The 22,307-nt window shown below is 37.2% G+C and overlaps 1 protein-coding gene across 2 annotated transcripts in view; it reads right to left on the reverse strand.

Moving 5' to 3' along the window:
* The window catches only part of LOC150087162 (dynamin-like), a 307,901-nt gene that overhangs the window by 173,054 nt on the left and 112,540 nt on the right, over positions 1-22,307 (reverse strand). For both annotated transcript variants that reach the window (XM_090372996.1, XM_090372997.1), the window contains exon 8: positions 13,060-13,198. In XM_090372996.1, the coding sequence (XP_090229122.1) occupies positions 13,060-13,198 (139 nt within the window). The remainder of the gene's footprint in view (positions 1-13,059; positions 13,199-22,307) is intronic.

Consider the following 22,307-nt stretch of genomic DNA (forward strand, 5'->3'; position numbering starts at 1 on the left):
CGAAGCGTGTAGATCGCTGGAAAAAAAATTTCTTTTTCAGATTCTTTTTTCATTCTGGGTTTTAGTCTGAGTCAAGGAGGGAACAAAATGGAAAATAAAACATGTGAATAAAAATAATAGTCCAACACCATATAGAGAAAGGAAAATGGAAAATTGCAAGGAAATTTGCTTTCTATTTTGCCACTTAATATTGTGATTCTGTCATATGTATATACATATTTATATTAATTGTAACTATTTAATAAAAAATAACTAAAATAAAATTTTTCTTTGTTGACCTAAGTAGGAATTGACTTTAAAAAAAATTTTTTTATATTACTTGTTTATCTATGATTAAGCCAAGAAATCGGATAGTAGATACAAAAGGTATGTCGTAGTAGCCCAGCTTCAGAATTGGGTCAGGATGAAGATTAAGTCTTTTACAGAAGTGAACTGTGACAGATTTTTCAGATGATATGCGAAAACTGTTATCTGCAGCCATATCATAATCCTGTTAAGAGCACCCTGAAGTTGTCTCTCAATAATTCTCATGTTTTGGGAATGATCATCTGCATATAGAGTAGTAAACACAGTGGATGGAATGATCTTTGATACAGAGTTGATTTTTATAATGAATAGCATGGCACTTAAAACTGAACCCTGTGGAACACCTTCTTCTTGGATGAAGTTACGAGAGAGAGAGAGAGAGAGTGTGGATTGAATATGCCACCTGGAACGACCACTGTTTCAGAAAGTTCTGTATGAACTGTGGCACATTGCCCCTGAAACCTAAAGTGTAGAGATCACGAAGAATTCCATATCATCAAGCTGTATCAAAAGCTTTCTCGATGTCTAAATAAACTGTAGTCAGATGTTCCTTCCTTACGAAAGCATTGCGAATATGGTTTTCCATTTAAGTCAAGAGGTCTAAAGTTGATCTACCTGTATGAAATCCACACTGCGAAGGACTGATAAGGTTATATCTGTTCAGCAGCCAGGTGAGACGAGAGTTTACAATTTTTTCCATTATTTTGCCCATACAGCTGGTGAGGGAAATAGGCTGGTAATGACATGGATTCATTGAGTCTTTGCCAGGTTTTAATAATGCTATGACATATGCATGTCTCCAGGTATCGGGGCAAGCATTTTCTGTAAAAATTCGATTATACAGAAGAAGTAAGACACGAAGCGACTCTTCGCTCAGCTCTTTTAACATGGAATAGTAAACTCCATCAGGTCCAGCAGCACTAGGTCTTGCGCTGTTAAGAGCAAGACTTATTTCAATTATGGTAAACGACAGTTGTATGATTGATGGTGGTTAGTGCCAAAATTTAACTTCTGTTTTTCAGCAAGGGACTTTAATTTCTGGAATTCTGGTGAGTACGACGGCAGAGGTTTGAGAAAAAGACTCTCCGAGAGTGTTAGCTATATCCTGAGGCAGTGAAACGTCATTATCATTTACATTCAGTATTGACAGATGTGAAGGAGGATATTTGTTATGCATTTTCCTAATATTTTTCCAGATGGTTTGTGTTTTGGTGGTCTTCGTAATCGTGGAAGCGAAACGTTTCCATGATTCTCTTTTGCTTGACCGCTGAATGCACCTAGAATTGGCTCTGGATTTTTTAAACTGGACTAGATTAGCAGTGGTAGGATTCTTGCGAAAGTTATTCCAGGCTTTATTTTTCTCTCATTTGGCTTAGTTGCATTCGTTGTTCCACCAGGGTTTTGGTCTTATTCGCTGACTTATGGAAACTCTCGGTATTGCTGCTTCTGTGGCCTGCAGTATTTGGTTTGTTATGTAATCAACAGCATCATTTATTGACACATTTGAAACAACTGTTTTTTCTAAGATTGCTAGCTGCCTATATTTTATCCAATCAGCTTTTGCAAAGTTCCATTTGCTGTCTGATTATGGCAGGGTGGTAAATTTGCTTCTATATGACAGACTATTGGGTAGTGGTCACTGCCCAGTAAACTATCATGAACAGACCATTCAAACAGTGGAAAAAGGGCTGGTGAGCATATGGAGAGGTCAACTGCTGAGCTTGATACAGAAGGAAGGTGAAAATAAGTGGGTAGTCCACTATTCAGTAGTGTCAGATTTAATTTATCAAGAAACTTTTCTAATATTTTCCCCTGTTTATCATATATCTTATCACCCCAAAGGAGGGGGGAGAGCTGAGATACAAGGGTTTGAAGATCACTGTACGGGATGTCTTGGTTAGGGGGAAGATATAGAGAGACAACGGTAAGAGCAAAACGAAAGGATATTCAAGCGGCTACTGCTTCAAGATTTGTTTGTAGCATTAATGGTTGAGAAGGGATATTGGAGCTGACTACAATTGCAACCCCTCCACGAGTCGAATTGGTTACAACAGAAACTCGATCTTTTCTGTAGATAACGTGATGTTTAAGTGAGGTAGTAACAGAAGCAGTTAAATTAGTTTCTTGAAGGCAAAAGGCAACTGGGTTATACCGAAGAAGGAGATCACGAATGTCATTAAGGTTACTGCGATATCTTCTACAATTCCATTGAAGGAAACTGGGCATTATTTGGATGTAGTGGAGTCCTCAGTTTCTGTTCGAGGAGCTGTTGGCTTACGGTGAACAGATTTTGTTTTCGGAAAGTACGGTCTTCCTGTCTCCATTTCTTCCTCTGGGAAGAGGTTAAGAACTGGTTCTTCGTGGTTAGTGTTTTCTTCCATGTCTATTGAGTCAGCTTTAGTGGGACTGTCACTTTCTGAGTACTTTGGGCTATTATTAGTATACGGAACAGTGATTGGTGTATTAATAGCCCTGCTTGTCTTAGATGGTTTGCTAGATAAGGACACAGCTGCCAAAATTGACCGAGCCCAGTCTGACACTGATGTGTGTTTGGGGGAAATGTAACTTCTGTTTGAGTACCAGTTGTTGATACTCTTTGCACAGTACTGCTTACTGCAGTTGGCTTTTGAACTACTTGAGCGAAAGTGGGTTGCATGTTGAATTGAGCTTCGTGTACCAACTTTTTGGCTTCTTGGTATGTGATGTTTTGTTCAGCTTTGACCCATTGAATGTTTTTTTTTTTATTTTTTACAAAGAGGACAATCTCTGGAATAGGCAGTATGTGTGCCATTACAATTTACATTCTGAGTGAATGTGCTCGCGTGAACTGCAATTAGCACAAGTGGCTATACCTCTGCACACGTTTTGGGAATGCCCAAATTTTTGGCATTTAAAACAGCATGTTGAGTTAGGAATGTACAGTTTTATTTGACAATTGAGATACCCTGCTTTGATGGATGTTGGAGGTACAATTGAGATACCCTGCTTTGATGGAACATAATATTAACTTAAATGTTAATATTATGTTCCGAGTCGGAACTAGAGCATTGTCTCGTTTGGTTCATATGCACTTTACATGCACAATTCCTTGGTCTTGAAATTCATTTTTCAGCTCTTCTTCTGAGAGGTTTATGAGGTCCCACTCAGCTATCACACCCCTAGAGGTGTTTAGAGTAGCATGAGGGGAAACAGTGATGGATAATCCTCAAAAGGATGTTAGTTTTTGGGGCCATTGTGATTGCCGTTCGTCTGAGACCTCAACAAGCAGGTCACCTGATCTAAGACGCTGGGTTGTTTTTGGCGATCCTATCAGATTTTCTAGGTGTTTCTGTATTTTAAAAGGTGAGAGACTACCTAGAGACTGTTCTTGAGTAGAGTGCAATAGAAGATGCATTGGAGCTCTTCTCTTAATAGTATCAGTTTTTTGTCTTTTGGCACTGCATGATTAGTCTTCTATCTCATTAGTAGCCATGTTAGGATCCTTAGGTCTTGTAGGGGAGATCATTTTGCTCCTTTTCGCCCAGGAAAGATAACTTTTCTTTAAAGGTTACCAGCCGAGCCACGGGGAGGCAGGAGCAGTGCCACAAGAGTAACCAAGCAGCCGAGTTAGTTCGGTTAGTACTATTAAATAAACAGAAAGGTGAGTTTCCTTTCTGGAACTCTGCCTAGTTCTTGTAGTGCAGAAATTATGCAATACAACTAAATAATGTAAAAACTATTTAAAACCAAAAGAAAACTATTCACTTTGTACAAAGCGAATAGTTTTTTGGCTGATGCTGCATAAGTTTGCTTTCTTGCATCGTATGCCTCTACTAATGCTATTCTTATCCTCAAAATATCATTTATGCTAAATAAAGTAAACTCTACAAAAAAAAAAGAAGCTTAATGATAAATATATAGTTACAACAATGAACAATCTATTACATTTTTATTCATTTTGAAGATATCAGTGCCAACTTATAACATATACAATTAACAATAATGTATTTCCTCCACAATATATAGATACTTTACAAATAGGGAAAAGGATATCATTGCTTTTTTTATAAGATGATGAGACCACATTTAGAATACCAAGTTGAGGTTTTGAGACTGCACTTGAAGAAAGATATGGATGTTCATAAAGGAGCTCAAAGAAGGGCAACCAGATTAGTGAGGGGGTGATAATCTGTATCAATATGAAGAACAGCTTAGATGTGGACAGCAAGCTTGGCAGCACATAAGATCAGATCACCCATCTTATGTGCTGCTACTCTCCTATGGAAATCAAAGCTCTGTACATAGTGTTCGTATAGACATCAAACCCTGTTGAAACCTTAAACTCCATACTGATGTTTTGCAGCTATGTCCAATGAATTTCTATGATCTTCTTGTGTGCTGAGGGATCATGGTGGTACTGTTACATTTCCATTTCATGATAAGATCACCGATGGTCAACTTACACATGCCTTTCTTATATATTGGTTCCAGTCTTTTTTTTTTTTTTTTTTTAAATCTGTGAAGGTTCAATGGACTATGAAAACAGGTGCCTGGATACTTTTTGGAGCATCAAGGAGCCAGTTCCATCTCTTGTAAGAATAATAGATGGAGTCTGAATATGGCAAATTAAGAATGCAAATATAAATGTGAATATGTTCTATTTAGACTTTATTAATACTTGTGCATGAATAGCTTTTGTGCAAACTGGCACAATGTGTCATTGAATTAGCTGGCTAGCTAAAGTTTCTTGGTTAAACAATGATCATATATTGTAGGAAAATAATGTTTCTCTATTCTCTAGTAAAGAATACAGAGTGGTTAAGTCCATTGGTGGCAGACCAGAGTCACAAACGGGGTTCCATAAATTCACTACTTGATCCCTAATTATTTCTGATAATTCACAATGGCACTAATGAAGGTGTAATATGTTTGATGTCAAAGTCTGCCAATGATATAAAGCTAGGAGGATGATTAACAGCCATAACTAGGATAAAATGCTTAAAATTATCTGAAATAATTTGTTCGGCTCATCTGCAAGAAAAGCAGGCTTTTTCTGGAACAAAATGGGATATATTACTGGTACAAGAAATGTCCTGCGCCTGAGAAAGAGAAATCCAGATTAACCTCCTCCACCACCACCAATCACTTTGGTGGTGGTGGGGGCTGTCATACCTGGAAGAACGTCACTGACATTCTTCCAGGTATGAGAGCTACGGCATGCTACATGCGAGTCTAAAATGCCAATGGAATTGACATTTGGGTCCCACTTGTGAGTCAAGTTGGCTAAATTTTAGTGAAGTCTGGAACAATCAAATCTTCTGCTTACACCTTCCTGATGGTGGGACAAAATTTTGGTAAGCCTAGGTACAGCTTCGTGTGCAGAGCCTGAAACACTGAACCTAGTATATAGGAAGTGACCTCCCACGAACCAATGTTAGTGGAAGTTGAGGTGTGGGGTCCATATTGCAAAGAGGAATACCATCACTTTATCAGAGTTTTGAAGTGGAGAAACTCATGCTTAGTCTACAAAGCAAAGCTCCGGCAATCAGCACCACTTCTATCATGCAGTATGGCTAGATCCAATATTCGTTATATTTCAAAGGCACAGATCTAAAACAGTTTTCACAGCTGACTGCTAGGTAGTCAGCCTGACAAACCTATTGGTAACTTCAGGAAGAATCCAGATCAGCTAGCAAGTGGAGGGAGCCTAAGTAGTATGTGATGCACTGTTGAAGCTACATTTTTTCAACAAGCTGGGTATATTTTTGCTATGTGTATGCCCTATCCAAAAATTTCATTAATTCATACAACACATTCCCTTCACATTTTCTTTATCTACTGAATGCATCATGAACAATAAAAAAAAAAGAACAAATTTATCTGAAAAAAAAAAAAAAAATATATATATATATAAACCTCCCAAAAACTTCCTCAATTTCACAAATTTACTTGGTTCCAATCTCAGTGGTGTCTATTTCCATCTACAATTTGCCAAACCCCACTTTTTCTGACAGTCTCAATTATTGGTTGCCTCAACCACCACTCATCAACAGTTGTCCCAATTATTTGCTCTATGATTCCTTTCAGTTCAAAGGTGGAATTTATGTCTACTCTAATATTCCTTGCTAGAGGCTTTCTAATTTGTAAATTCCGCATTTTGATCTCCTCTTGCATTTTGTCTTTATCCTAGTCTGTTCTGATGAGAACCAAATAGTTCTCAAAGTGGTCATAACAGTGCCTTTGAGTTTTTAGGGAATAACAGATTTGCCTACTTCGTGACGATTTTCAATTAAAAATATCTGTTACTTTAGGTTGACTCATGCATAAACATAGTAGTTTGTATAGAGCCATAGCCAAAGTGGAGTCACTGGAGGGACTACATCATCCCCAAAAATTTTATAAGTTATTATCTTATGTTATTTCAGTTACATGCACTGAAACAGTCCCCCTCCCCCCACTCTAATTTTAAATCGTTGACTTTCTTTCATTGAAACTGAAGGTTCTACAGTCTAAATTTCTTAACAGTGAGATAACTCGCCTCAGTGATTTTAAATTTCGAAACTCCAGCTGGTTACAGTTTTCACATTACAGGGACCCAGCTGGGTGAAATGCTGAGGCAATTACTAGTGACCTTACACAGCTTGTTAATTTACCTACCAGGATACGACACCCAACACTCTTGATATTTTTCCTCCCAACAACTCTGCAAAGTAAATGGTTCTCCAGGCACCTCACATTACAACTTGGTCTCTTCTGCAATAGAGCCTCTATCTCTCACGAGTATACTCAGCCTCTTGTTGCTTGGCATTGAGGCAATGTAAATTGGGATGATCTTTGCGACTTTTATTCTCCTTTTCCGTGGTTAGACTAGTATTTTAAATCTTCTCATTCAAATATTTGCTTAGATCATGTTGGTGAAAATATTTGTATGGGGACAAAATCTTTTATTCCACATTTGATATTAAACATATCTAAACCTTGGTTTCCAATAAATGTGCTAAGGCTATTCAAGACAATAACTTATACTGCAATTAGCATGAATTGAAATATTCAGCGTCATTTGCTCTTACGCTAAAGTTGGCAACAATTGCAAAACAATTATTAATTAATCCAAACTGAAGTTTGAGTAATCTAAGAGCAGAAAACTAGCTTCTTGTCTAAAGCCATTGGTCAACTTCTGTCCATCAACTACCTCTACTACTACAATCTAATGGTTCTATTGCATCCTCAACCAAAGATAAAACTAACTTACTAGTTAGTTTTGTCTTTAGTTGAGTAGGATGCTAACTTAGAATGCTAAAAAGTAAGATGCTAACTTAGCATCCTACTTTTTTTCTCTTGTACTGACAATCTTGGCAAATCTCCTTCCCATACTCAATACACTACATTCAATGACTAACATGGTTTTCAACAGAAAAATGTTAGAATTATAAACAACCTCGATGCCAAGAAAGCTCTGAAACTTGATGGCATTTCTCCACTGGTTCTCATAACCTGTGCTCCCTGTTTTTATGCTGTTTTTTTTTACACTTTCTTATTTCAATATGGTTGGAAGAAGCAAATTCTGATTTGCTCCTATCCAATCAGTTCCTAAAAACGGTGACAAATCCTCCCATCCAATTATCATCACACTGCACTTCCTTGTACATTTTCCATTGCAATGGAGAAATCCATAAACTGCAAACTCTTAAATTATCTCAAAACCCTGCATCACTATTAGCAATCATCTGATCAATGATTGCCAATGGTGATTCCATCAGAGTCCATTCACATTAATAGATTAGCTTATGTTACTGATCTCTGAATAAATTGCATGTAAAAGTTTAGTGAAACTCTAGCAGTATCTCGACATTTTCCAGGTTTTTGATTGTGTTTAGCATAAAGGTCTTCTAAACAAGCTCATCTTATTTAATGCCATCTCCTTTATAAAATGGGTATCAGTTTTTTTTTTTTTTTAATATGACTACTTACTGCAGGTAATGGCAGATCTCTACCTTCTAACTTCTTCACTAATGTTTGTGTTCCCAAAAGTTCAGTTCTTTCTCTCATTCTTTTCTTCTCATATTATTAACCTTCTTCACTAACTGAAATCCTGTTCACAATTTTGCTGCTGATGATGATACACTACATTCCACCTTTGTTTGAGAAACCTTGCACAAAGAACTTCAACCTCTTGAATATCTGGCACCAATTCCTTAAATGCTGATCTCAGTGTAATTCTCAACGGGGGTGATTTCTAGCCAAGGTTGTATATCTCTACTAGGAATTATCCTGATCTTGAATTTTTCCTGGCATATGCACTTCATAAGAAAAAGTTTTCTTTTATACTCTTTGTATTAGTTTTCCTCTAAATGATTACTGGCTGTACAAATCTCAAATCTGCCCTGCTATGAAATATCATTCACAAATCTGTGGTGATATCCCCAAAACATCTTTCAGGTTTCTAGACTCTTTTCAAAAGAGGGCAGTCAGGTTAATTTTTCCAACAGAAGGATGTTAGAATTCTGAACATCCTTGATGCCAAGAAAGCACCAAAGCTGGATGGCATTTCTTCACTATCGGATTCATACGATTCTGCTGCATGTTTTTTTCTATGGATACTTTCATGGACACTGTTCTTCTTGAATTGGCATCTATAATTCCTCCACTCCCTTCCAAACCACTCCAAATGTGCCACAACCAATCAGCACTTGTTCATTCTCCAACTCTAAACTCACAGAACTAAATGTTCCTCACTTATCCCTTCTACTTCTGTTATCTGAAATAACATTCCTTCACACATATTTCTTAAAAATTACAATCTATAGAAATTGAAGTGTAATGTCAACAATTTTCTGCCCTCTTCTCAACTTTCAACCCATGAAGATCAGCTAGAAGATCTAAGTGCTACAGATACTAATACCTTTCATGGATAGTTTCATATAAAAAAAAACAAAAAAAAAACACTTTGGCCACAGTATTACTTAGTAACATGAATGGGTTGAAGGCTGAGAAGAAAGTTATTAGTTGGCATTAGACTTTAATTTTTGTAGATTGCAATTTTCTGGGAAATAGATGTGAAAAGAATTGTTCCAGAGAATAGAAGGGGTAAAATGAGGTTAGTTCTGTGAGTTTGGAGTTGGACAGAGATTGGATGCTGACTGGTTGAGGCAAGTGTTTGGACTGGTTTGGAAGTGAATGTTGGAATTATAGATGGTAATTCAAAAGAATAGTACCCATGGAAAAAAAATATGCAACAGAAACTGAAAATCTATAAGACAGACAGTGAAGAGACTTTATAAGATCATTAATTAACCTGACTATTGGAGTTTGAGGGCAACATCCCAGATGTGGGAATAATGTTTTGTGGTAGGTCACATTTCCAACAAAGCTGAGTATAGAAGCAGTAGAGACTTTTTTTTTTTTTTTTTTTTGTGAGAAATAAGATAGAAATACATTTTAGAAGTACTGAAGATAACTAAGCTTTCTTTACACCACTAGAGAATTACCTGAAGATCAGCATTTAAGGAACTGGTGGTGGATATTCAAGAAGTTGAAACTTCAACTCATATTTATTTGTAGGAGATGATTTACCAGGATCATCAATATAAGAGTTTGACAAAAAAGTAGGAAGCTAATAAGTTAGCTTTATCTTTAGCTGAGAATGTAACAGAACCATCAGGTTTAATGGTTCATTTACCTATTAAGTGCTACAGGCGTGCTAGATGTGAAAGTATAGATGTACAGAATTTGTCTCCAACAACTCTGGCAAGAGAGACCAGAATGGTCAACTACCATTCTGACAAGGAGTAAGTCTTCTACTCTTAGCCTGTTTGAGTTTAGATTCATTAATAACTGTTTTACCATTTTTAATATAGTTAGGGAAGGATGTTACGTGGTTGTTTTCCATTAGATTATTACTATATTTAATACAACTTTCATACAAAGTGAAATTAATAACTATATTATTAATTTCATGTTGTATAAGAGTGGTATTAAATATAGTAATAACCTTTACAATTTCTGCAAACTTTAACAGAGGCAGAAAATAAAACTATAAATTTGGACACAATCCAATTGTGATATGATACATTTTTATTTTTAATTATATATTTTTTACTATATATAAAAATGATAAAAAATGTATAATTATTTTACTATAATTATAAATTTTTTTATCTGCAAAGCTATTCAACCTTAGTCAGACTATTGGAAAACCAAGGTTCAGATTCAACAACGAGATTTTAGGATGGAATGTAGAATAAAGGATTTCATCCCTGCAAGAATAATTCTGTGGACACTTGATGTGAGAAAATATTAGGATTAGGTGATTTAGAACAGTAATCCAGCCAAGTTATTATTTTGCATTCCAATCTGGAATAGAAAATAATAATGACAATGAAAAATTTCATTGAAAATTTTAATAAATATTGAAATAATCTGTATATGGTATCATTAAATAATTTGTTGCTAAATGAATATCAAAAAGCCTATATATATAAAATACTTATTAGAAAATTTCAATATTTCAAAAAAAAAAAAAATCATTAGTTTCCCCACAAGTACAGTGTTGCTAATAACCTACAGAGAATTAAGGTAGTTGAAGAGGAAAGGCATTTATAATAATTATATAATCTCATATGAAGTTTATTCAGCCTTGCAAACAGCCACCACAACAGTACTGGGGGGGGGATTCTATCTATGATGTACATAATTATTTATGATTTTAGTTGGGGGACAAACAGATGATTATTCTGCTGTAAAAATCAGCGATTAGATCACATTTTGAGTATTGCATACAGGTTTGGAAACCTAATTTCAGAAACAATGTCAAATTGTTTAAAAGAATTCAAGTAAGTGTGATATGGTTAGTTACTGAGATAACAGGTCTCAGTACAAACCATATGGGGTGAGAGGTTCCAATATGATAATCTTCCAATAAAAGTGCATTTACTAATGTTATCTTCTACCTTATAATCTTTGTTTTAAATTCCATAAGTCTTAGTGCCTTTGGTGTAAAAAATAAGAATTTATATAAAGAATGGAAATTTAAGGTGAAATGAGGAATAAAGGATTTTATTCCTAAGAAAATTAATTCAATGATGCAATCTGATGAAATGTTATAGTTAGATTTCAACTGATCTAACAGTAATCTAACCTAATCTCACAGTCAAATATAGTGATAGGAGACCAAGAAAACAAATAATTTCCATCTAAGAGATCAAAATAAAGTTATAATTGAAGTTTTTAAATAACAGCCAATATTTACCACATACTTTGAAGAATGAGATAATGGTCAATGGTGTTCAGTGGGAGATTAGGATCACTAGATATCCTGGTATGAAAAATCATACCAGGCACATATCCTGGTATGATTTTTCATACCAGGATATGTGCCTTTGAAAGATCTATTTAACTGGGACAGTACAATTTAAAAAAAAACAAGCTAGTTAAAGAGTTATGAACTATGTAGATAATCAACTTTACCATTAGGGATGTTAGATTGGATAAATGTGGACATATTGATGATGGTATATCAGGCTTAATGTCCAAGTTTGCAGACGATACGAAGGTTGGCAGGGTTGTCAAGGACACTACTGACACTATGCTGCTGCAACAGGATTTGGAAAGGTTGAGCAGATGAGCTTCGAGGTGGCAAATGAAGTTTAACATTGACAAATGTAAAGTACTACATATGGGAAACAGCAACCCCAGAGCAATGTATCAACTCTGTGGTACAACACTGACAGTGGTAGAGAATGAAAGGGACCTGGGGGTGGTGGTGCAGGCAGATATGAAGTTCTCTGAGCAGTGCAGACGAGCTGCAAGAGTAGCTCATGGTGTATTGTCAATGATATATAGGAATTTTTCTAGCAGGGATAAGGAGGTGATTATTCCCTTGTATAAGGCAATGGTCAGGCCACACCTAGAGTACTGTATACAGGCCTGGAGGCCTCATTTCAGGAAGGATGTAGGGCTGCTGGAACGAGTACAGAGAAGGGCAACTAGATTGGTGAATGGGACAAAGGGGTTCTCTTACGAAGAAAGGCTTAAGTTTTGCAAATTACAGTGTCTGGAAACTAGGCACCAGCGGGGTGATCTGATAGAGGTGTACAAAGCCTTGAATGGTTTGAGCATGCTCAATGCTGATGGGATTCTTCCTCTAGCTCAGAAAAATCACCTGAGAGGGCATAAATTCAAATTGAGGAAAGACAGATGTAGGATAGATGTGCGGAAATTTGCCTTTAGCCAGCGGGTGGTTGGTGGGTGGAACAGACTTCCATCCCTTGTCGTGGAAGTTGATAGCCTAAATAAGTTTAAGGCTCAGCTGGACAGGTATTTCGAACGAACAGAGGGGTGAAGTGGAAGTGGTTATTTTTATTTATTTATGTTACTTTTTTTTTTTTTTTTTTTTTTGGCTGATGCTGCATAAGCTTGCTTTCTTGCATCAAATGCCTCTACTAATGCTAATGCTAATGCTAAAAACAAGATTTATGGAAAGAAAGTTGAAAAGTTCAACTTTCTGAATTTGGGTAGAAATACATTCAGAAAATTAATCTGGCAGAAAGATATTTTTTAAATAAAATGACATCACAGGGAGGTTTATTTTCCATGTCCATGAAAAATGATTGATCTGGTGATTTTTTTTTTTTTTTTTGCTTAGGAAATCCAAAATTATACATTATGCAATTATTCTCTTATCATTTTACGATAACATGCAAAAAACAGAACTACAAATTATTTGCACGTTTATGTGTTATTTCAACATTTATGAAACTTTCATTTCCAGCATACCTTTACAATTTCAAATGGGAATCGCTCATGAAAAAGACGATTAATCCGAGCCCCACCAGAAAGTTCACTGGTATTGATTGCAGCTGAACCTGAACCCTCTATATGCCTTTCAAAATCTGTCTGAAGTTGTTGGATCATTCTAGAAATGCAAATAGTTTAAAAACTTTAAATCCATATTTCCTCTAAATGAAAGAAAGTTATTACTAGTAGTATCAGTTTTCAAAATTAAAATAAAATCAACAACTTCAATTATGATTTCTTATTTACTAAAAAAAAAAAAAGTTTTATATTTTCTTAGTACAAACATATTACTCTCAATATAGTCTTTTCCACTAAAAAAAACTCACCAGAAATTTGTCTTATAATCTCTCTGATGACTCCTTTATGTTCTAATATGTTGTTAAGTAACTAACTGTTTTGTTTCTTCTCTGGCTATTTTTTCATTCCTTATGTCTATAAGATATTTTATTTTAACAGATATTTATTTAAAGTATGCCCAGTATAAAATAAAATAAAATAAAATATTTCCAGAAGCTTTCGGAACTCGTGTCCCTTTCTCAACTGACAGAATTTTTGAATACATTACAAGCAAAGTGTGGCACGTTACTCATTCGTCATTGTTGTAGCACGGACGTGTGCTGCCTTGCGCCAGTGATCATCCATCAATAAAACGGTTGTCTCCAGGATTGGATGTATACGCATGCCTTTCTGGCGATTTAATGCCTTAGGGTTGTTCATTATGTTTAGTGACTCTAGCCATAGGCGGTGGCGAAAGTGTCGCGCGTGGTCCACTATCTCAAAGTCGCGCTTGGGGTCAAGATCGTGGTTGGTAGCCCAAAAATGTTCTGCAAGCGCGGACTGGTCAGTTTCGGCAAGCCGGATTGCTCTGTCGTGTTCCGTGAGGCGATCCTGGAGACGTCTCGATGTCTCACCTACGTAGCAACTGTTACAGGCCCTACAGGTGATACGGTACACTACATTGCTGCGTAAGACAGGTGTGACAGGGGTCTTCACACTGGAGACAAGTGAACGTAGGTTCCTACCTGGTAATTGTACACATTTTATGTTGTAACTTCTCAGGATCTTCGAGATACGTCCTGACACTCCTGGATAGTACGGAATGTAGGCGGATGATATGCCGACTTGCTTCGGAGGTCTTGGGTTGGAAGTAAGTTCTTGTGCCTGTAACAAGCATCTGTTTAGTACATGGGATGGATAACCGCATCTGGTTAAGTCCGCCTTCACACGGGAGATCTCGTTACGTCTAATTGTGTCGGTGCTGGAATGGCTCCAGGCCCTGGAGAACAGGGTGCGGGCAGTGCTATTGAGATGGCTTGGAGCGTGGCCGGACCCGTAGTTGGTGAATTGACCGCACCACATGGGTTTGCGGTATACTGAGGTCTCTAGATGTGGGCCTACGCGATGTACTAGCACGTCCAGAAACGGGAGCGAACCGTCCACCTCTGATTCTACGGTAAACTTGATGAAATTGGATAGAGAGTTGAGGTATTCTAGTAGTACCGTTTCAGAACCACGTGGTATTATGGTAAAAATATCGTCGACATATCTACACCACGTTGTAATAGGTGTAGGTGGGTTCTGGTGTATCTGCTTCTCCAGATCTTCCATGGCGATGTTAGCTACTACGGAACTGACAGGGGCACCCATAGCAGTGCCAGATATGTCGACGATATTTTTACCATAATACCACGTGGTTCTGAAACGGTACTACTAGAATACCTCAACTCTCTATCCAATTTCATCAAGTTTACTGTAGAATCAGAGGTGGACGGTTCGCTCCCGTTTCTGGACGTGCTAGTGCATCGCGTAGGCCCACATCTAGAGACCTCAGTATACCGCAAACCCATGTGGTGCGGTCAATTCACCAACTACGGGTCCGGCCACGCTCCAAGCCATCTCAATAGCACTGCCCGCACCCTGTTCTCCAGGGCCTGGAGCCATTCCAGCACCGACACAATTAGACGTAACGAGATCTCCCGTGTGAAGGCGGACTTAACCAGATGCGGTTATCCATCCCATGTACTAAACAGATGCTTGTTACAGGCACAAGAACTTACTTCCAACCCAAGACCTCCGAAGCAAGTCGGCATATCATCCGCCTACATTCCGTACTATCCAGGAGTGTCAGGACGTATCTCGAAGATCCTGAGAAGTTACAACATAAAATGTGTACAATTACCAGGTAGGAACCTACGTTCACTTGTCTCCAGTGTGAAGACCCCTGTCACACCTGTCTTACGCAGCAATGTAGTGTACCGTATCACCTGTAGGGCCTGTAACAGTTGCTACGTAGGTGAGACATCGAGACGTCTCCAGGATCGCCTCACGGAACACGACAGAGCAATCCGGCTTGCCGAAACTGACCAGTCCGCGCTTGCAGAACATTTTTGGGCTACCAACCACGATCTTGACCCCAAGCGCGACTTTGAGATAGTGGACCACGCGCGACACTTTCGCCACCGCCTATGGCTAGAGTCACTAAACATAATGAACAACCCTAAGGCATTAAATCGCCAGAAAGGCATGCGTATACATCCAATCCTGGAGACAACCGTTTTATTGATGGATGATCACTGGCGCAAGGCAGCACACGTCCGTGCTACAACAATGACGAATGAGTAACGTGCCACACTTTGCTTGTAATGTATTCAAAAATTCTGTCAGTTGAGAAAGGGACACGAGTTCCGAAAGCTTCTGGAAATATTTTATTTTATACTGGGCATACTTTAAATAAATATCTGTTAAACTATGGACCCCAGTACTCCAGGCCCATTTGTCACTATATTTTATTTTATTCATTATGATTCTACTTAATTTATGATTTTAAACAATTAATAGGCATATCATTTATGCTGAGATTTTTTTAGGCTTATTCAAACGAAACATATGGATTGTGCTAAATCAGTGGTTCTTAACCTTTTTTCCCCTCACTACTAAAGATCAAAGTGAAACCAAAAAATAATTTCTACCCAAAGTTTTAAACTAAAAAAAAAATGTATTATTAAGACTCCAATATAAAAAAACCGAACGAAAAATAGACTTAGTGAATCTAACGAGACTTGTTGTGACAGTGAATGTCTGCTGAAGTATTAAGCCTGTTTCTCTTTTTTGATTTTATGTTGCAATATTTGGCAAATCGACATCCACATAAATAAATCGTCACAAATGGTAAAAGTTTATGAACTGTTCTGTCTGCTATATTAGGAAAAGAGTTCAACAAACTAGCTGAGAATAAAGACAGTGGAACACTAAAAAATTTTCTTGTAGTGACATGTCATAAGTGATATCAATTAGTTCTTTTGTGGATAGAACAGAGGGGTTTCAGTTTTTCAAGAAAGGGTTGACTATCTACCTGTAATTTTCAATATCTGTATTGATAGGAAAATATTCTTCAAAAGAGGTCGACAGCTGCGTGTGGTGGTCAATTGTCGTTTTCTGTAAGTCTGACTCTGAGGAGATATTTTTTTAACAAGACATGCAGTAAAAGTAACAAAGCATCATATACATTGCCCTGCTTCAACTCTTTTTCTCCAAAGAATGATTAATCTTTAAATCCAGAGATTTTATCATTAGTCATGAAAAGTGTCCTGTTTTTCCCTTGAAGTGATAGATTGTTGTCCAGTGCATCCATTTTGTCAAATATATCAGCAAGGTATGAAACCCTTTGTGAATTATAATAATTACAGATGAAGTCAATGAATCTCTGCAGTTTATCCAGAGTTGTTTTTCTTGTAGCTTTGGCTTTATGATCAGTAAGAAACATCACAATTTCAGAGAATCTCATCAGCATTTTACCTCAACTCAGCCAATGTGTTTCAGTCTAAAAAAGTAAGCAGTCGTAGTTGCTGCACATTTCATTGGAAATCTCCTGAAAAAGCCTTGTATTTAAGCCACTCGATTTCACATAATTGAAATTTCACATAATAGAAATGACGATTTCTATTACTGTCTTAAAAATATCTTTCAGGTTTGCAGAAATGGTTTTCACAGCTAAATTTTCCCTATGGAGTGCACAGTGACTACTTGAACAGGAAGGGCCTGCTACTGTCATGAGCACAAAAACAGCAGCCAGTTTTTTCAAAAATATCAGCTTCTATTGTAGTGGTTTTAAAATCGTCACAGATAAGAATTTCTTCACACAGCTCACCATTATACAGGTATTGAACAAATACTCCAAACAGCGCTCCATACTTTGCCTGGTGGAGCTCATCCCCACTGGCCTCTTTGGGGGTGCCTACTCTATCATACCAATCCTTCTACCTGTTTCTCCCCAGTTTTGTCTCCCTCCACACTCTAACTAAACTGATCGAGTACATCCCATAACAATGCTGCCACATTCTAATCAACGTCTAAATTCAACCGCTTTCTCAAACTCTTTTGGCCTTTCCTAATTCTAGTGTTCACCCCCTTTATTTATTTTTTTATTACTATTTTTTTATATATATATAGGTCTTGTCCCTGAAATCCTCGGAAATTAGGTGGTAGGGCCTGCCAGAGAACTTAAATAATCTACTGTGCCTGACCTGCCTCCTCATGACAAAGTGTGGGCAATGGTGGGTCCCAATAGGGTCCAATGGTTAAATGGTCAGAGAAACAACAGAACATAACACTACACAACAAACCACTCCCCACACACTTTTTTAAATCTCTGGCCTCCACAGAGTTCTGTGTCACACGTACAAAGAATACAATGTGGAGATGGGGGCAACTCCTAGTGCCGTCAGACAACTAACACACGTTACACTTTACTTTAGCACATACAGGCTACTGACATCAAATGCTATCATCGAGTTGTAAAGTAAAATAAGGTGACAACTGAAGCCTACGAATGAGTTCATTGAGAAGATCAGCAAATCAGTATCATTAGAATATGGCACCTGTTCTTTTTTTGCTGATTTGTTAGGACTGAATATTGTCAATAGCACATGGCATTATCAAATAATGTGGGCCTCTACTAGACAAGCAATGCAGTAGCTCACTTTTAGTGAGGCTTCTAATAATTCTTTTTTACGACTCATAAATATGATTTCACCAATGAAGTATTTTTTATGTAATACTTCTTTTTCCCTTCAAAATAAGCAATGGACTTATCATTCAAATCTCAATGATTTTTTCAAAATGTCTCATCAACAGAGGGAGATTTCATTTTGTTCAGCGCCACAGTAATAAAAGCCATATTTCAAACATTCATTCTGATAATATCATCATTTTTTTTTGGTTCTTACCTGGAGCTGATTTGCTCAAGGACAGACTTGATGAATGGCCATGATTACATTTGCCACCTGTTCTGTCATATTGAAATGTCCTTAACTCATCTTCACATCTTTTCTCAGGATTTTCTGTTCTCTCAGTAGAATCTTTCTCAGTAGAAACTTTCTCTTTGTTCCTCTTACTAATCAGTAAAATTTTATCCATGATTGGACAGTGTGAAATAAAAATTAAAAATAGTTATGCAGAAAAATCACATCGCTCCAGCACAAATTCACAATACAAAATGTTTCTGGGACTTGTATTTATTGTACAGTGAAACTTCTCCTAACGGACACCTCTCGTTAACGGACATCTCTCTACAACGGACATTTTCAAATTTCCCAACTCACCTCCTCCATTGGTTTTAACGTGTTTTTAGCTTCTGTCTAGTGGACATTCTCTGTAATGGACGCGGACAGGCAATCTGCACTGTTTCGTTTAGATTAGCACTTAATTTGATCTCCCCATAACGGACTGCGGGAGAGCTCACGGCCCTTTTTCTAGGAACTTTTCTTCCACATATTGTCTCAATCTATTTTCTATTTCCGATTCTCTGAATTTTATCAAGGTTTATGTCGCGGTTGTAAACCCTTTTTCAAGAATTTTTAAGGCACGTGTGAAACTTCTGATGAATTCGGTGTGTGCAGGGGGCGGGGTGAATTTGGTCGGCCTTTCGTCTTTTGAGTTTCAGTTTTCAGTTTTGTTCAGTGTCGTGTGAAGTGCACAATGTCTTCTCGTAAACATTTAACTTTAAAAGATAAAGTCGAACTCATTAATGCGTATGATCGGCAAAAAAATAGTGTTCGCAATCTCGCTGCAAAATTCAAAATTGGAAAGACGCAGGCAAGCGACATCCTAAAGAAAAAAAATTAACTGCTCGAACAATTTTGGCTTGTTTGTTTGTTTGGTTGACTTTTATTGGCGCATCAGCAACTATGGCTATAATGCGCCAAAACCTTGTCATAAAAAATAAAAAATTTTCAGTTACCTACTGAATTAGGTCACTACGTCAGGTTATAAAAACAAGTATAAACTGTAACAGACAAATATCAGTAAACAAGTAACAATAGAAAATCTTAAAATAATAAGATTTTTTAAATATGATTAAAAAGGTTTACTGATTTTAGGAAATTAAAAATAGCAGACACATGGTCATTGTCGGATAAAATCTGACTGAGTGTATACAGCTCAGTCAGATGGTTAAAAGCAGTAAAACGAGCATTTCTAAAACTGGTACAGTCAACTAAAATGTGTCTGATTGTTAAAATTGTGCCACAGGACTCACACATCAGCCCTCAGCAAAAACGAATGAGTTAAATGACTGTGTCCTATGCGGGTCCGGGCAAGAACAACTTCCTCCTTACGATTCCTGCGCAGACTAGACTGCCACGGTTCAATTACAGGTTTTATATGATATAATTTATTCGCAGTCTGTCTATTCCACGAATCCTTCCATTGGGAATGTATCTTTTGATGTATTATTTGCCTGTAGTCTGTATAGGGGACTAACAGGCAGTGGTTATTATTGGGAATTGCTGATTTGGCTGCGGCGTCAGCCAAATCATTTCCCCTAATCCCAATGTGGCTGGGAATCCAGCAGAAGCGGATATCATATTCACGTTCAAGGAGAACGTGAATCTTCTGCTGAATGCTAGACAGAACTGGATGAGAGTTATATCTCACAGTTATTAAAGCCTGTAACACGCTGAGAGAGTCGGAATATAAAATGAACCATTGGTATTGGCATTTACTAATGTGATCCAAGGCTAACTTTATAGCGTGCAGCTCTGCAGTAAATATGCTGCATTCAGAGGGAATCTGCTCCGATGTAGTGCTGTCTCTAAAGACAGCAGCAGCTCCCACATATGATTCCGCCTTCGAGCCGTCTGTGTAGACTGGCGCGAAGTCAGAATATTCAGCTCGATGTGCTGAATAAAGCTGCAGGTAGACAGACGATGGAGTGTCCAACTTTCCCCAATTTCTAAGGGACATCACATGCCGGGACATGAGCATGCCAGGGTGGAAGGGGTTGCTTTGGTGTTACAATTTTGGCAACACGGAAATAATCACGTTCAAAAATCATTCCCGAAAACTGTTGGACTTCAAATTGACAATGTTACGTATGAGTGGTTTTGTCGCGCACGTGCCAAAAAAAATTCAAATTAATGGGCCTATTATTAGGGAAAAGGCTTTGGAGGTTGCGAAATCTATGGGAGTAAATGAGTTCAAAGCTTCTGTGGGATGGCTAGACAAGTTCAAAACTTGGCATAAAATTTCTTGGAAAACCGTAAGTGGTGAAGGTGGATCTGTTGATACTGGGGTTGTAACAGAGTGGACTGTCAAATTGGAAGAGTTATGTCGTGATTTTGAAGCTAAGGATATTTACAACTGTGACGAAACAGGGTTGTTTTTTAAAGCTCTTCCTGAAAAAACAATGAGTCTAAAAACGAAAAGTGCCAGGGCGGAAAAATTTCTAAGGAACGCTTGACTGTACTATTGTGTACAAATATGCTGGGAGACTTTGAACAACCTCTTGTTATAGGAAAACCACAAAATCCTCGTTGTTTCAAGGGCATAAAGTTGAATCTTTTGAATGTTGACTGGAAGTCTAATAAAAAAGCGTGGATGACACGAGATATCATGAGCGAATGGATAAGTCACTTTAACCAAAACATGATTTGCAAAACAGAAAAATTATTCTTTTCATGGATAATGCTGCATCTCACCCGCACATTGAATTGTCCAACATTCAAATCGTTTTTCTGCCACCAAACACATCTGCAGAGTGTCAGCCCTTGGATCAAGGGATAATAAAAAATTTTAAACTTCACTACAGAAAACGTGTTTTAAGACATCTCATTGCAAATATGAACGATGTAACATGTGCGAGTGACCTTGCAAAGAAAATCAGCATCCTAGATGCGATTCAATGGATTTCCTCTTCAGTAAACGCAATTAGAAAACAAACTGTCGTGAACTGTTTTGTAAAGTCTGGCTTCTCAAACGCAAAAATTGAAGTTGTGAACAGCAATGTGGAGCACCAAGAAGAACAAGAACTTCAACACCTATTGATAATGTAGGATACTTCAGCTACAAGTGATATAGACTTGAACCTCACTACAGAAGATGGTGCTCTAGATATCAACGACATTATCATCGATATTTTTCAAGAAGTTCCTCATGAGGATGAAGAAATGGAAGGAGGTCATTCTGTCGAAGAACATATTAACGACGAACCACCGATGAAAATAGAAGAAGCGCTCATACAAATCAATCGTTTAAAAATGTTTTTCGCCGCTGAAGAAGATACTGAAGGACTTTCAATGGTTTCTTCACTCCAAACAAATGTTGAAAACAAAATTATCAGCCGGAAGAAGGTGCAGAAGAAAATAAGTGATTACTGTATGTATTTTTCTTAAGATAAAGTCATAATATGCAAAATCTGTATATAATTTAATTTAATTTTACATTAAACGTTTAACGATTTTTCTTTCTCTTGTGTATGTAATTGTATATTATTTACAAAAATATTGTTCAAAATCTGTATATATTTTAATTTAATTTTACATTAAACGTTTAATTATTTTTGTTTCTTTCTTTTTTTTTTTCCCTCAGACTTCTTGTTAGCGGACACCTCTCTAACGGACAGATTTTCATTCCCCATGGCTGTCCGTTAAAGGGAAGTTTCACTGTATATCCATATTTCCAAGAAGGGAAAAAAGCTAAAAATTGGCTGTACAGGTAGCCCTCGGTTTACAACAGTTTCTTTAGCGATGATTCACAATAACGATGGTTTTGAAACCAGAAGGCCAAAAATATTAAAAAATTTTTAAAAAAATGTGCAACTATAAATACTAGATATGATGTTAAGAAACAGCACAGTCGATCAGAGACAAGTTACTGTTATAGATAAAGAGATGGTTGACTAGCAAAAGCTAGAGGGTGTTGATTAATGGACACTATTCTTTAGTGCTAGG

This window comes from Mastigoproctus giganteus, chromosome 4, assembly GCF_048544385.1.
Source record: "Mastigoproctus giganteus isolate SK-2022 chromosome 4, ASM4854438v1, whole genome shotgun sequence".
In the NCBI taxonomy this organism is placed as follows: Eukaryota; Metazoa; Arthropoda; class Arachnida; order Uropygi; family Thelyphonidae; genus Mastigoproctus; species Mastigoproctus giganteus.